Here is a 15,363-nt window from a genome sequence, read left to right as displayed (position 1 = left end):
TTCTTGCAGAAGAACTGGGAGCAAAGGTGCTGTCTTTTGCAGACAACACTCAACTGCTTTTCTCTCGGAGTAAGGGATCTGAGCCCAACAGCACCCAAATTAAGAGCTGTCTCACCACAGTTTTCCACTGGCTAGCCAAAGCTCCACTTAAAGGCAATCAACAGAAGGCAGAAATTCTCTTGTTTGGGACCTTTCCATTTGACTTTGTGTCAACCATGTGGCCAGATGATGTCTCCCCGCCTAGACCTCCAAAGAAATCAGTCAAAGATTTTGGAATAACCTTTGACAACAAACTGTGCTTCTGTCAGCAGATCAAAAAGCTTGCAGATAATGGTTTTGGAATCTTAAGGTCAGTAAAGAAATCGCTACCTCTACTCTCCTTCTCAGCCAGGAAAAATGGTTATATAGGGCCCGATTACGTCCAGATTGGACTACGGCAACACCCTTTATTTTGGCATGCCAAAATATCTCATGAACAAATTACAGCTGCTCCAGAAGGCTGCAGCGCACCTTCTGCTGAATATACCAAAAACACAACACATTAGTGGTGATTTGTGTGGGCTTCACTGGCTGCCCGTCAGGGAGAGAATTAAATTTAAGGTTCTGACTCTGGTACATGACGCTCTGTGACAGGCCCTGATTACCTTGGAGACAGATTTAGCTTCTACAACCCTGCCTTACTGTTGCGCTCCACTAATAAATGGCGAGCAGTGGTCCTAAAGTTCTTGCGCCAAATGTCTGGAGGCACATCATTAGCTTTCCTGGGGGCTGCTTCTTGGAACCAGATCACGATGGAGCTCCGCTCGTTTGTTGATTTAATGCTGTTCAAGAAATAACTAAAATCTTGGCTCTTTGTGCACTGCTAACCTCCACTCGCCCAACCTCTCTAGGACTGCGCCAGCCGCCAGGACACTCTTGGGAGTTGCTGTGCACATTATAAATGACCTATCATATCATCCACCCACCCCGCTGCTTGCCCCCCACCCCCAGTTGTTGGCCGCTTTTTCTGTCTCCTCCCATCCGAGTCCTGATTTAGCTTCCCAGCCCCTCGTTACAACTTCTTCCAATGGAGTGCTACATGCACACGTGAGACCGCTAATCATCACACAGGGACACAATGCATTAACCATAATTATTGCAACCATATATGCAAACCCAAAGTGTTATAGCTATGTATTTTATAAAATGAACCGTTCCTTTTTCTCTATCTCAGTTCAGGTATGTGCACTATTTTTATTGTTTCTTTCATCCAGAGTTTAGGGAAAGTTCCATTTAGCTTTTTTGTAGACTTGATGCCCCTAGTGCCGTTTCTGCAAACAGCCCTGTAAATCTAGTTCTCATATTGTCATATTTGCTGTTTTCCGAGAGTGCTTGTTCCGTCCCCCCCAGCCCCTCCCACATCGCTGCTTATCCCCTCCATTGTCAGCCGATCTTTCCGTCTCCTCCCCTTTGAGTCCTGCTTTAGCTTCCCAGCCCCTTGTTACAATTTCTTCCAATGGAGTGCTGTACGCACAAGTGAGACCGCCAGTCCTCACACAGAGACCCAATGCATTAACAATAATTATCACAACCATATATGGAAACCCAAAACTTTATAGCTATGTATTTTTTAAAAGGAACTGTTAGTGCACAATCTGGCAGTTACTCTGTGTGCTCCAAAAGTTAACGTTCAAGAGCAAGGAAAGCAGTTGTGTGAACAGTCTACTTCATCTTCTTTGCACTGCATCATATGACTCAAGTTCACTTCTGGGTTGCACAGAAAAGATGCTGTAAGAGAGGATTGATTTACAGACATTGAATCACACTTTTTCATCAAACCGCATCAGCAATACTCCACAGACCAGCTAGCACTTCTATCATATGTTGCGATGGCTCGGCCTGGACAATATACAGAGCTCTGCTGCCTTTCAATTAGGTTTATATATAAAACCTTATACATAAAACTTCTGTACTGAATGGAGGCTAAAATAAGACCTCCTTTACTACTGAGAGGGCCAAGCCTCTGTGTGCTGTGCTAAAATGGCTTAACAAAAGCATGTACTATAGCTCGCTGAACACATGCCAGAGGGAGCTTATGTAATCTGCAGTAATAGTTTCCAATGCCTTTGAGGTAGTGCAGGGAATTAATGTTTCGGCTGGCTAACATCAAGAAAAACATTTGCAAAGCCAATAGGTCTACTGACGCAGGCAAAACACCTAACATATCACTTAATCAGCAAAACATTAAAAACTATTTAATTAACACAAACAATCGTCACTTACTAGCCACACAACTACTGTAGAATAGAGAAAACAAAAATAGAGCCTCTTGCAAAGGCGAGACCTATTGGCTTTGCCAGTGCTAGTTGATTTAGGGGTTGATGTACTGCGGCAAACTTGTAGCTTGTCATAGTGCGTGATGAACATCTCATAATTATTTTCTTGTTAGTTTAGTGCATTTTTCCTGCGTTCTTGTGGTTGCAGTTCTGGTAATCACTTCCTCAGACAAGGGTTTCTCTGTTGCAATCTCCCCAGGCCTCCCAGCGTGTCTTGCCATTGCCGATTATTCATTCGTTACCTCTATTGAGCTAGACTCCAACTGACCTTTATTTTTTTTCTTCCAGCAAGATTTCTGGGCCTCAATTTAATTTTCCTGACCCCAATATTCTGTCTCCAGGACTTCTTATGCTGGGTCATGGTCTCTGGGGAGTCATCTGGTTTGTGGAGGAGTTCATTGCCAGAAAATCCTGTAATCTGCATCCCACTGATACTTATCAAGTTTGGCATCCAGAGGCAATTCACTGACCGGTTCCAGTTGTTTTCTTCCCAATGAATGAGTTCATGGAGTCAAGTTTACACCTGTCAGTAAGCATTCACTGGTATAATGTTGCAGCAGGTTGGTCACCATGTGTTGGATGTTGTGGCCTGGATGGTTTTGGCTTGGCAATTTGTTAGAGTGCGCTGTGGTGGGTGATAGAGATCACGTGAAGTATGGTGCACTGGATGTCAGGTGGAGGAGGTGCCACTGGTCTTTTAGAGTTGGTTGTATTGCAAAGTATCTTAATAGGTCAGTCAAGCGAGGCATTGAGAGTGTTGACATGTGTAGTATACTGTGGTGTTGTGGAGTGGTGGTTTTAGTGTCTAAAGGAGTGAGGTTGATGTGAGAATGGGACACAGTATACAGTTATCTAGGAGTTTAGTGATTTTAGTAAAAGTCAGCAGAAGAGGATGTTTATCGCATGTACATTTCTAAGGGAAATTGGTAACGATCATTCAGAGTATTACTCTTAGAAAGTAAAGGTTCTTTTACTGGTTGAGAGAGACCACTCTCAGGAAAGAAAAAGACACGTCTCAAGATATACATTTTATTAAAAAATAAATAAAACATAAACCGAAGCCTAAGGTAATCAATTGTGTGCAAAAAGCAGTACTATGTAACGTAGGACACATGGAGAGACAGCTATGTCTCACTCTAGAAGGCAGAGTTCTCACCTATTAGGAGGCAAAGCGCACAGGTATCTAAATAGGATTAACATTACAGGTTACAAGTCAAAGCTTTCACAGGGCAGGTCGCAGAGCTCGAAGGATAAGAGACTGAGCTCGCTCAGGGTTGCAGACTGAGTTCCACCATGCAGGCGGCAGCGTGCATCCGGTAGAAGATCCCAAAGGGGTAGCAAATGTTGTTGATGTGAACCCACATGGACATTCCATAGAACTTCACCTCCAGGTTACTATCAAACCGCAGTCGGGCGCCGAAGGCTGGAATGATCCAGAACTAGAGGAGAGAAACAATACATTTCAGATGGGAGCCAGGAACTATAAAAAAAATAGAAACATTTAATTTTTCTTCATGATCTCATTTTATTGATGTGTCTTTAGCCACGAGGGAGCACCACAGTTGGAAAGAAGAAAAGTCCAGAAAAACAGAAGCTTGGAAATAAAGAAAGAACAGAAAACATCTAGAATTAACAATTTCAGAGGAATTATTACATACCATATTGAGAAGAAAGAAGTCAAGAAAGTGAATTTCAAGGAGAAAGTTACATACAAAACTTTAAAAATCAAGAATATAGACTTCAGAGCTACTGTCATACAACCTAAAGTTTGTAAATATTTAGCACAAAGACATTAGGAACTACAATAACAGATGGGACGAAGGTCGTAATCTTCTAGAGTACATTGTTTCATTGGGTCACTCATGGGTCAGGTTAAACGTTAAAATCTGAAAAGCACTGCACTGCAAAGCTTGTCAAGGACTTAGGGGTCCAGTAAAATCCTCACAGGACTCTCTGGACGGAAAAAACACCAGTAAATTAAACATTACACCAGTGAATTAAACAACCTACTAGAAATTACTTTTCTCTAAAAAAAAAAAAAAAAAAAGTAATTCTGTGGAAGAATGAGACCACCTTGGTTCGCAGCAGTAATCTCGTTGAGGGTGAAATCTCCCAACTATGGTCATAATTTTCTTTTAGTACCTCACACTGGCCGATGTTTCTCCTTGGTGGTCAAACTGCTAAATATGTTTGCAAGTTTTCCTTGTGCTAATTTGGCAAGATGCTTCTTTGTTGATTCTGTCTTTGTAGTTGCTTTCTACCAAGCTCTGTGGAATGGGTAGGAGAGATCAGGGTGCAGCATGCTAGCACAAATTCAAGAAATGAGTTGCTTCACTCCTGGGCACACTGCGGGGAAACCATGGTTACAAAGCCTCACTACAGCAGCCCTGCCTTTGTATACGGAAATCTCCAGTACCCTACTCAAGCAGTCAGTGGGTTCCTTCCTGCAAAGTGGTACAAGGTAGCTTCTATTAGTAAGGTGTACACGTCTCCCTGCTAGAAGAAGCTGCCCTGAACCACTTTGACGAAAGGAGACCAGTACCTTTCCTGAACCTGGCAAAGGGAAGTTGGCAGCCAGTGGCCCCTAGCCCTGGGGCTCAGATATCTTTCTCGGTATCTACTGATGTGGGATCTCCTGGCACTGATAAATTAGAAGTTTTTGGACTGTGGGGGACGACAGGGAGGAGTGGTTCTGTCCCATACTTAAAGCAAGTTTGCTGGCAAAGATTTCATTTCGAACAGGTCTGGCTCTGGGACCTGTTTCCACCAGTTCTTGGCTTTTGCATGTTGCTTCAATTCTGGTCATGCCAGTATCTTTGCCATCTAGAGTCAGCAGAAAGGAGGGGCGGGCTGGGAGCTTCCTGTCAGGGAGACCCAAAAGAAAGGCACAAAAGAGGAGAAGCTTTCTCCCTCAATCACCTCTTGATATGTTGAAGGTAAGAATGGAGAAGAATTGAACAAGAAGAGGGGAATGGCTGTCCCTAGAGCTCAGAAGGGCCCTAAATCTCATGCCATCCACAACCGAGAGCTTAGATTCAAAGGATCTCAAGAATTCTTTGCGGAGACCCTCAATTAATATTGCTCTGTCAAGTGTCCTCCAATCTGCATCTTATGTATCACTTACACACAGGAGATTCAAAATGGCTGCAACAGGCAGGCACATATTCTCCAGAATCATGCTACTATGTATACATAGATTATATTCACATAACATCCATATCCCACTTACATGGGGCTACGGATCTGATTGTAGGGGACTGTTAGGAATAATTGTGTGCTAGCCGCGTCTGTTTAAAATGTTCTGTGTAGAAAAACCAGCAACAAGGCTGTGGTAGCTGAAACCACGATCAGTCCTCCAGTGCCTGGTATGGTGACCGCAGTCTCGCTCTGTACAGTGTTGTGATCTAAGTCACATTTTTGCCATAGCATGCCCTTAGTGTAAATTCATGACTGTCATGTGTGTAAAGGCCAAAACTCGAAACCAGCCCTGACGTTGGGGAGCTTTACCCCCATATAAGTTAAAAGTGATAAGGAATATTGTAACTGTATTTAAAAAAGTGACAAATGAGGTATTAAAAAGTTACATATTAGGAATCGGAATTTGAAAAAAATCACATTTAGAATTCAGTTTTATGTTTTAAAATGCTAAATATCAGTTCAAAGTAAAGGTAATATTACTATTTTGAAAAAGTATGTAATAAAAATTGAAGGAGCAGGGTGCTAGGGCTGTAGGGGAATACAGTGGGAAATGAACAAATGCTTAATTATAAATTATAACATTCGTGTATTGTTTTGTAAACAATAGTATATAAATAAAATGTTTGAAACTATGATTATATATATATATATGTGTATGTAATATAATTTTATGTAATATTGCGATCTATTTGTTTTCCATTTTTTGCAAAGTTGTATTCATTTTAGTGTTACGAGTTATAATTTTAGTGTTATTTGTCATTTTTAAAATGTATAGGGTTTGGCAGTATATGTAAAGAATTATATTTTATTTAAACATTTTTTCTATGTATTCCCGAGTTGTTGGGTTTGTAGGGTGAGAAGTGTTTTAAAACATATATTTTATAATATTTTATAAATAGGTAATTTATTACACTTTAATTGGTTAATTAGATTATTTTTTGATCTACCTTTTTGACCATGAACGTTGAGGAGATAGAATTGCCATTATTTTTATAATTGCCATTATATACCATTTTTCTTTTTAATTGTAAAGCAACCAACTAGCCACTTCCTAAAACGCCGTTTTCACTGTTACACTTGCGGCTGACTGCTCCAATTTATCCTCCCCGGTCACTCAACTGAGTTCACCGACTCGTTTACAGATAGCATTACTGTGTTCAGTATTCTAATTTTACTGTGTTAGGGGTTTTTAACCTCCATAGCAATGACCCAAATTATTCACAGGTTCGCACATTGACTGAAACTTTCCTCGATTTTAAATTACATCTATTGGTCACTTATATGATGGACAGAGCAGGGCGCATGCTTTGTTTGATATTTTCAACCAAGCCATCTATTGTAATTACCATTTTGCTCTCGATTCTCAGGTCGTTCCACGTTCTTGTGTCTTTAAGTTTAAAGGATCATGGCAGCCAGCCCCTCCAACACGTCATTGTAAACCGATTTTGAACAGTCCCTTATTAAGGCTTTTATAGTGGAGCAGCGTAAATTTTGCTCCACCCTCGCTAATATTGATTAGGTCACTAATTAATAATCGATAATAGCATAATCAATAACAACAATAAGAGCCTTCGGCATTTGTGTGGTATAATGTGACTAATGAAGTGACATACACTCAAAGCCATAAAGCAAGTCCCTTTGCCATGTCATCTCGACAATTATATACATGTGTATATTAATGCTTTCCTTGCAGCAACAAGTTGTAGTTCACCTATATAGTCACATTAATCTTCATGTGCTCATATATCTACACAAAGATATTCTGTATTCATTATATAATGGAATGTATATCCATCAGAATTGCATTTCATACTTATATTGTGATTGTCTGTGTATCTGTATTCATGAAGTTATAACGTGTATTCAAGTATTAGCTTTGCTAACTTGACCAGAGGCCCTAAGCATTTGGGTTTCGCAATGTTTAAACTTTAACGGGAATGTTTTCTTTTTGGTGCAGTGTTTTTCTTCTATCTGCAGGTGCTTGATACAATGATCTAATGAATGGCAAAAGGCTCATTGTATGAAGAAGATAGGAAAAGCATGAAGGGAGTCGCAAGCAATACAAATTAACTAGCAGAGGGAAGGACTTTAGGGATGGACTCCAAGGTCACTTCGAATAGGTGGATCAAAAACAGAAGAGTTACGAGTGTGTTTGATGGTGGTCATTAATTGGACCTTTGACTAAGCATGGGCGTAAAATCCGTTCCACTCGCGGATTTTGTGGATTTTCGGCAAATTCGCAATCCGCGAACTTGCCAAAAATTCGTAAAATCCGTGCGAAGCGGATTTTTTGCTTGGTCGCACTTGCCAACTAGAATACTATACAATTTCGCGGGAGTAAACACTTGCGAACACGTAGATGCAGCGGGCAGCGACAATCTCGCAACTGCGAGATTGTAAAATTTGCAATTTCGCACAAGAAATCCACCAGCAGGCAGCATAAACCTTGAAAATTTTTATCAGTATAACTCCTCAGGTTGACATTTGCCTGCACTTTCTTTTTGCAAGGAGTCCATTTTGGGGGGGGGGAAGGAAGTGCCCCACAGTCTCCAACTTCCTGTTCCTGTCCTGTCCAGCAGGCTCCTCCCAGTGCTTTCTTCATGTGCTGGTCACTTTGATTTGGATCTTGACCTGGAAGGGTTACTTTTTGTGGATGCTGCTAGATATTTGGATTTTTGCAAAACTGAAAGCACTCAGCAGGTGCAAAAGTTCAATCTTATCATTAGTAACCTTTCCCTGTAGTGCTTCCTGAGGGGCCCCTTCAGAGTTCATTTGCCTACTTGCAACTATTCTATGACCCTGCTCTGACCCTCACAGCAGGCTCAGAGAATAGCTACAAGTATACAACAAAGGTCCTGTTAAAAAAATTACACTGCAACAGAAAGCAATTACAGACAAAACTGAAAGCACTCAGCAGGTGCAAAAGTTCAATCTTATCATTAGTAACCATTCCCTGTAGTGGTTCCTGAGGGGCCCCTTCAGAGTTCAGTTGCCTACTTGCAACTATTCTATGACCCTGCTCTGACCCTCACAGCAGGCTCAGAGAATAGCTACAAGTAGGCCACAACGGTCCTGTGAAAAAAAATTGCACTGCAACAGAAAGCAAATTACAGATAAGGAAGCAGGTGCCAGCCAGACTGGAATTTAAATTCAGTGACACATTAATCAACCCCAAATTAATTTATGTCAGTTGAAGCAGGGCAGGTGTGCTTGCTTTTTTTCACCCCCATAATCTACAGTGATAAACCAACCAGAGGGTGGCAGTGATGTACCAGAGGGTGGCATGGGTGTACCAGAGGGTGGCAGTGGTGAAACAGAGGGTGCTGTGAACCTGTGATGATGAACCAGACGTAGAAACAACATAGTCGCGGCCGTTGCGAGCCGACAAGTAAGTTCGCAATTGCGAACTGGTACACAACCCTCGCAACTGGCAGAAACCCTTGCGAACACAAAAAAAATCCGCAAATTCGCGAGAGTTCGCGGATTTTGCGGATTGCGAATCCGTAAATACGCAAGTTTGCGGATTGCCAATTCGCAAAATCCGCCCATGCTTACCTTTGACACAGATTTAGAAGGGTCTCTTGTGCGTATAACTAGGCAATGTTCGTTGGCTTTGTTCTGAGATTTCCTTCAGACTAGGAGAAATACAGACCTCAATGCGGTACTCATTGTATGGCTTTATGCTGTGAAATACTTTTGCTTTAGAGAACTTCTGATGAAGTCCTCCTGCTGACACCTTTTTCTATTCTTATCAATTAATAGGGATTTCATCTAGCATTCTCTAGTGTAGGCTAGCTGAGAAATTAGAAATCCTCATGCATTATAGGCAGGAAGACAAACTTTAAATCTCACCACCATATTTTGTAGTATTGCTACTAAAATCCTCATCTGTCAATTGCTACCAAGGATACATCTCATGCGCCGATTTGTATTCCTTTTGAGAATTCTGTATGTAAGATTTCTAGTATTGATTTATATTATTTTGGCTTTGAATTTGTAATAAATCAATACTTCATCCTACCTTTTACCCCAGAGTTTTACTGAGTGACCAAATGGGTTGCACTGTAATTGTGAATTTTAACTGAACCTAAATCTTCTATTCCTCAAGCACCCTAAAAAGATCAGTCGGGGGGCGGTACTAAAAAGAGCCCTCTCCCCTCTGTGTCCACAGTAGCAACATCCCCATCACTGTAATGCGTTTTTGGGGCTAATGGTAACGGTGTTAATTACTAGCTCTTCTCAACCCTTAATAACTTAGCCCGCACCCCCCCAAAGTAAAGGCTTTAGGTTGCCCCTTCATATTAGCCCCATTGTTCTCTCAGGCTTTGCGGAAAGAATGAAGCAAGTGGAAAGCAGTGGAAAGATTATGGAAAAGGAATTAGGCATTAAAAAAGTATCACAAATTTATCAGGAAGACACTGGCAGACTTTTATATGCAGAAAATTAATAAGGCCCCAAGGACATATTTACAATTGTAAAATCTTACTTAAATCCTCAAGAGTGCAACCGTGCCATGAATTCTTACTCAGACCTTTGGGAACGCTTGTATAAGTTCTTTCATGACAAGATAGAAAAAATGTACCTGGATGTTTTAGTTGCTCCAGGTAATATTGATGCTTTGCCTACTACTGAGCCAGTTATGTCTCCTATGGGCCGTGCCTGTCTAAATTTAATATAATTTCGCTGGAGGACTCGACCCAGGCTTTGCTCAAGTGTAGGTCTGGCTTCATGCCAGGCCCTGGTCTCCTGCGAATGCTTTAGAAGAAACTGTAGATCATCAATCCAAGTACAACATATTGTTTAGTCAATCACTGGTAACAGTATCTGCTCCTGACTTCTGGAAGCATTCGTATATTGGACCGTTGCTAAAAAAAAATAAAAAGTCAGCAATACGAATATCTTATCAATTATCGTCCAGTAGCTTTGCTTTCATCAGCCTCAAAGATGCTTGAAAAGTTAGTCAACTGTCATATGCCTAACTATACAGAAGAACAAGAGCTTTTGCATTCACCCAGTCTGGTTTTCACCAGAATCACAGTACAGAATCAACACTGCTCGAAGTTACCGAACTTATGTTTAGCTTGTATGAAGGTCACTATGGTGCTGTTGAATTATCTGCAGCATTCAACACTGTGTTGAACTTCATCATCCTTGAACAACATGCAAGTGTGGAAGTCAATGGGCTGGTCCTCAGCTGGATAAAATCGTTCCTTTCTAAAATAAGCCAAATCAATCACGATCTCTCCCTTTGTGGTCAAATTCTAAAGAGCTAAACTATGGAGTGCCACAGGGCTCTTCATTGAGTCCAATGTTAATTAATGCCCACATGACCACTTTAGCTATAATTGGTCAGTCCTAGGGGGGTTTGGATGCTGACAATACACAGCTGATGTTCTCCATTAATAAACAAAAACTGCCAGTTCTCAGGAATACTTTAGCTATGCCTCACTCAGGTTGCTCAATGGACAAAAAAACAGTTGTTTGAAATTAAACTCAGACAAAACTGAGATTTTGGTCTTTGGTTACCCTGAATCCATCGGGTCAGCTGATTGGCGGCCTAAGGAACTGGGAGATTCTCCTTGCCCCACTAGACTAGCATGGAATTTGGGTGTCAAATTTGATGCAGAGTTATCGTTCCACACCCATATATTTTTCAATGCTGGCCCTTGTTTTTCTTTTTCATGCTCTTTAAAGAGATTTTTGGACATCTTTCCTGTCTCACTGCGGAAAAAAGTTGTGCAGGGTCTGGTTACCTCCAGATTGGATTATGTTAATTTACTTTATTTTCCTCAATGTTTCGTAAGGCGTCAGGCACAGCCAGGCTGATTTTGAAGATGTCACTTTTGCATTGTGGCGACATCTGACGTCCTGTCCTGTGTTCTGTGGTCGGGGAGTGTGATTCGCCCATTTTGGTTGTGCCATTGTTGAGATACTAGCTCTGAGCTATGTGTAATATCCTATATATTATGTGTATGCATATTTCCCACTACTCCATCTGTATAACACTCTGGTGTGATGTCATTTAGAGTATTATTCTATGAAGCTGTCAGTTGGAGTAGGGCTGAGTGCCTAGCTGGGTACTCCTGGTGGGGCTATCTACTGATGTACTACTAATCTCCATCTATCTTCAATAAATCTACCTGAATATCACCAACCTGCGTGGAGTCAGTTACTACATTTATTTGGCGACGAATTGGACCTAAGAACCCGCTTCTATCTGTTTAAATTGGACATTTCTGGAACTTTATCTACCTGCACTGCTGTCAACCAACTGTCAAGAAATCAGCCCCACCAGTGACCTCTTCACCGGTCGCCCTCAACGTACTTCAAGTTGGTTCCTGTGTTGTGCCCTCAGTGTTTATCAACAAGAAACTGCACAACCACAGCCTGTCTACAGCAGTGAATTTTATTAAGGTACGAAACAGAAGAGCCTATCATCATTTTACTGTGCCTTCAAGTATCTCCGCTTTTTGTGTTTAAAAATATACAGACTGCCTAAATTTTCATTTCACCACTTTATTGTGACTTTGTCATCAATCTTATTTATCGCTGCTCCTCGTCCAATTCTTTAACTCATCCACAGCATCAACAACGTACCAAAAATCACATGAGCCAAGCATCTATGTGATTTGGAAATTTGTGTACAGTCGCATCGTTTTGACTGCTTTGTGACACTGATTAATAGATCGCTACTGCCATCTACTGGTCTCAAATATATTCGTTTATTTTGCGTGCGATGTCTGTTCAATACACTCGAACTTTCAGCAATTTTAAAGCAAATTAAGTACTGTGATCTTTGAAAAATAATTGCCCCAGAGGAAAAGAGAAAGACGCAGAGTGACCGTTGGCTTTCCTATTTGGTGTTGACCTACAGCCGTCACATCAAGTGCGTATATTTCACTTATTATCACCTGATCTCCTAATGCCAGCTTGACGTACATTTCACTCGTTATCACTCGATTTCCAAATGCCGGCTTGACAACCAACTTTCCTCTACATGATAACATCGGACCAATATGAGTTGAACGCTGAGGAGATTAAGACTCTCTCTTACCTTGTGTTCGTCTGCTGAGTGACGGTTGGATTTTCCGTGTGGAGCCATCCTTCTCCTGCTGTATCTGTTTGTGACTGATTACGTCACTGAGCCCTCCGGGAGTGTTGGTGATTGTAATTTCTCTCTTCACGTCATCACGCCTGACGCAGCGGCCATCTTAGAGCTTTAGTCAGCTAGTCATCACCACATCCTCGATCTACTCTGCTCATGTTTTCTTCAATGCCAGCTGCGCAGAAATGTTTTCCCAGCATGTACAGTATTTCTGTTTCAACTATTACAGTACTGTTATGAATGGAGCGCTGTGTCATCTTAGAGGTACTGTTTGTTCATGAAGTCATTTTTTTAGGAAGCCAGCATTTCTTTTTCTCAGTGACAAGCACATCTCTGAATTTTAAGTAGTGGTGTTATGATTAATCGAGACCTGCTTGTCTGCTTTCTTCCGGTGACAGGCACACCTTTATTATCATTTGCTTCGGTTTTAAATACGTTTACAGTATAACGTTTTATTTACACACCTTTATTTACATTTGCCTCGGTTTTAAATACATTTACGTATAACGTTTTTTTTAAACTTATGAATGTACTTTGTACGCATGATGTCTACTGCAAGTTTTAGTAATTTTAAAAGACATATGTATTTTCTTTCAATAATTTGCTATTTTGTTATACTTTCCAACATTCTGCAACTGTTATGTTTAGTGTACATTATTTTCTGTTATATAGTAGTGAGGATTTGTTTTTATGGTGGAGTTTTCAATTTTGCTAGTCATATTTACTCCATACTTACCTCACAAGTGCACTATAGTTCTACCTCTACTGAGGTGTATATTGTCTTTTCTTGTACTTGATTTCACTAAGTATTGTGTGGACTTTCGTCCCACTCACATGCACACAAAGTTGCTACCTCTCCGCGAGGTGTGTTTTGGGTTTTCCCCATTATCTATGTTTTAGTTGCGTGGAACGATTGCCACATTTTTGTATGTGCATTATTTGTTTGACTTTTTGCCTCTATCCAAGTTGCGTTTTCCTTCTGTTTGAGGTGTGTTAGAATTATATTCCCATGTTTAATGCGCATTCTGTCTGACCTTCACATAAGGTGTATGCGTGGACTTGATCCTGTCTCATATAGTACACTATCTTAATCTCTCCAGAGAGATAGATTTGTTTTCAGGTACTAATTCTTTTCTTATTCTGTGCACAATTCTCTCACGTTTATGGGGAGTGTTTGTTGGGTGTCGTCCCATTAGTTCAGTGCACTAATTTTATCCATGTTGTAAAGTTAAGTTACTCTCACTACCGTCTTTGTTTTTTTTTCTCCTCTTGGTATTTGGTGTGAGTTTGGGTTGTTACTAACTTTGCGCATGTCAGTATCTCTTCGGAGGTTGCCCATGTTAGTTGTTTTACCCTCTGTGGGTGCATGGTTTTTCTTACCTTGATGCATGGGTCAGTTTACTCTGGGTGTTTTATTCTTAATATTTGTTTGGTGTTTTCCACTTTAGCCCAGTTTGAATTTTTCTTGTGTTTATTTTTCTTCTTATATGTGATAGTGAGGGTTGAGTGAGTTTATTCTTTTCCTTCACTGTCTATTCATTTTCTCCTGATCTGTGCTGTCCTTTTCTACCTTACCTGGCCAGTAGGTGTGATTTGAACTGCCATTGATGGTTTTCCTACTTTTCTTTAATTTTCCTTTCTTTTTCGTGTTTAGAGAGGAGGATAAGTAATATGTCTATTATGGGATCTAATATAGTATCTCTATTTGTATTTTGTATACTTCCTCATCTCTCTTCTCTTAATTTCCATCCTCTAGGTTTTAACATTGTTTCTACACACCTTCTCTTTATTTCTGTCTACAGTTTTGTTTCTACACTTCTCTTCTCTTTATTTCTGTCTACATAGTTATACACCTGATTATGTTCTTTTCGCTTTTATTAGAAAAGAGGATATGTAATATCCTATATATTATGTGTATGCATATTTCCCACTACTCCATCTGTAGAACACTCTGGTGTGATGTCATTTAGAGTGTTGTTCTATGAAGCGGTCAGTTGGAGTAGGGCTGAGTGCCTAGCTGGGTGCTCCTGGTGGGGCTATCTACTGATGTACTACTGATCTCCATCTATCTTCAATAAATCTACCTGAATATCACCAACCTGCGTGGAGTCAGTTACTACACTATGCTCTTTACACCTATTCCTCTCTGCATCAGGCTAATTCCCTATAAAAATAGGTGCAATGTGCAGGCACATTTTTTAGCAACTTTGGCCCCCAAAGGCAAGTTTGTATGCACTTGTCCACGCTCTAACACGGCCAGGGACCCTGGTTCTCACTCCGCAACTTGTCTTAGATACACTGCTACGCAGCTGTTTCTGCTTACTACTGGAAGTGGGAGCAATGCCATTCAGCTGCTGCTTAATCTATGCCACTTAGGCAGTGCTATTCCGATTTTTTTGCTTAAATTGTTGTTCACTCGCTAAACACAATTTGGAAGTGTTTAATCTTATAGATGATTATAAACTTGATGCCATCTTTTTAAGAGGAATGTGGCTAAACTAGAATCCCACACTTGATATTGCGCTGGCTCTCCCTGACTGCTACGGCATAGGTAATTTTGATCATCTGGACAAAAAGGGAGGCGAGTTAGTGATTATTCTCAAATCTAAGTTTACTTGCCCCAATGAGAATCTCTATCCCCCACAGTGAAGTCATAGCTTTTTTGATAAGTATTTCAAACAATTCTGCGTTCTATGGCTTACTTATATATCAGCCGCCTTGGCAACCTATCAGGTGGTGATTAGT

The 15,363-nt window shown here is 40.7% G+C and overlaps 1 protein-coding gene across 2 annotated transcripts in view; it reads right to left on the bottom strand.

Annotated features, from left to right (window-relative positions):
* Positions 1-3,337: 3,337 nt before the first annotated feature.
* The window catches only part of LOC144770182 (proton channel OTOP2-like), a 383,723-nt gene continuing 371,697 nt past the window's right edge, over positions 3,338-15,363 (bottom strand). For both annotated transcript variants that reach the window (XM_078654489.1, XM_078654490.1), the window contains exon 7: positions 3,338-3,754. In XM_078654489.1, the coding sequence (XP_078510615.1) occupies positions 3,584-3,754 (171 nt within the window). In that variant the 3' untranslated portion in view covers positions 3,338-3,583. The remainder of the gene's footprint in view (positions 3,755-15,363) is intronic.

Source organism: Lissotriton helveticus, chromosome 7 (genome assembly GCF_964261635.1).
Source record: "Lissotriton helveticus chromosome 7, aLisHel1.1, whole genome shotgun sequence".
NCBI lineage: Eukaryota > Metazoa > Chordata > Amphibia > Caudata > Salamandridae > Lissotriton > Lissotriton helveticus.
This window is presented reverse-complemented; position numbering and strand designations above follow the sequence as displayed.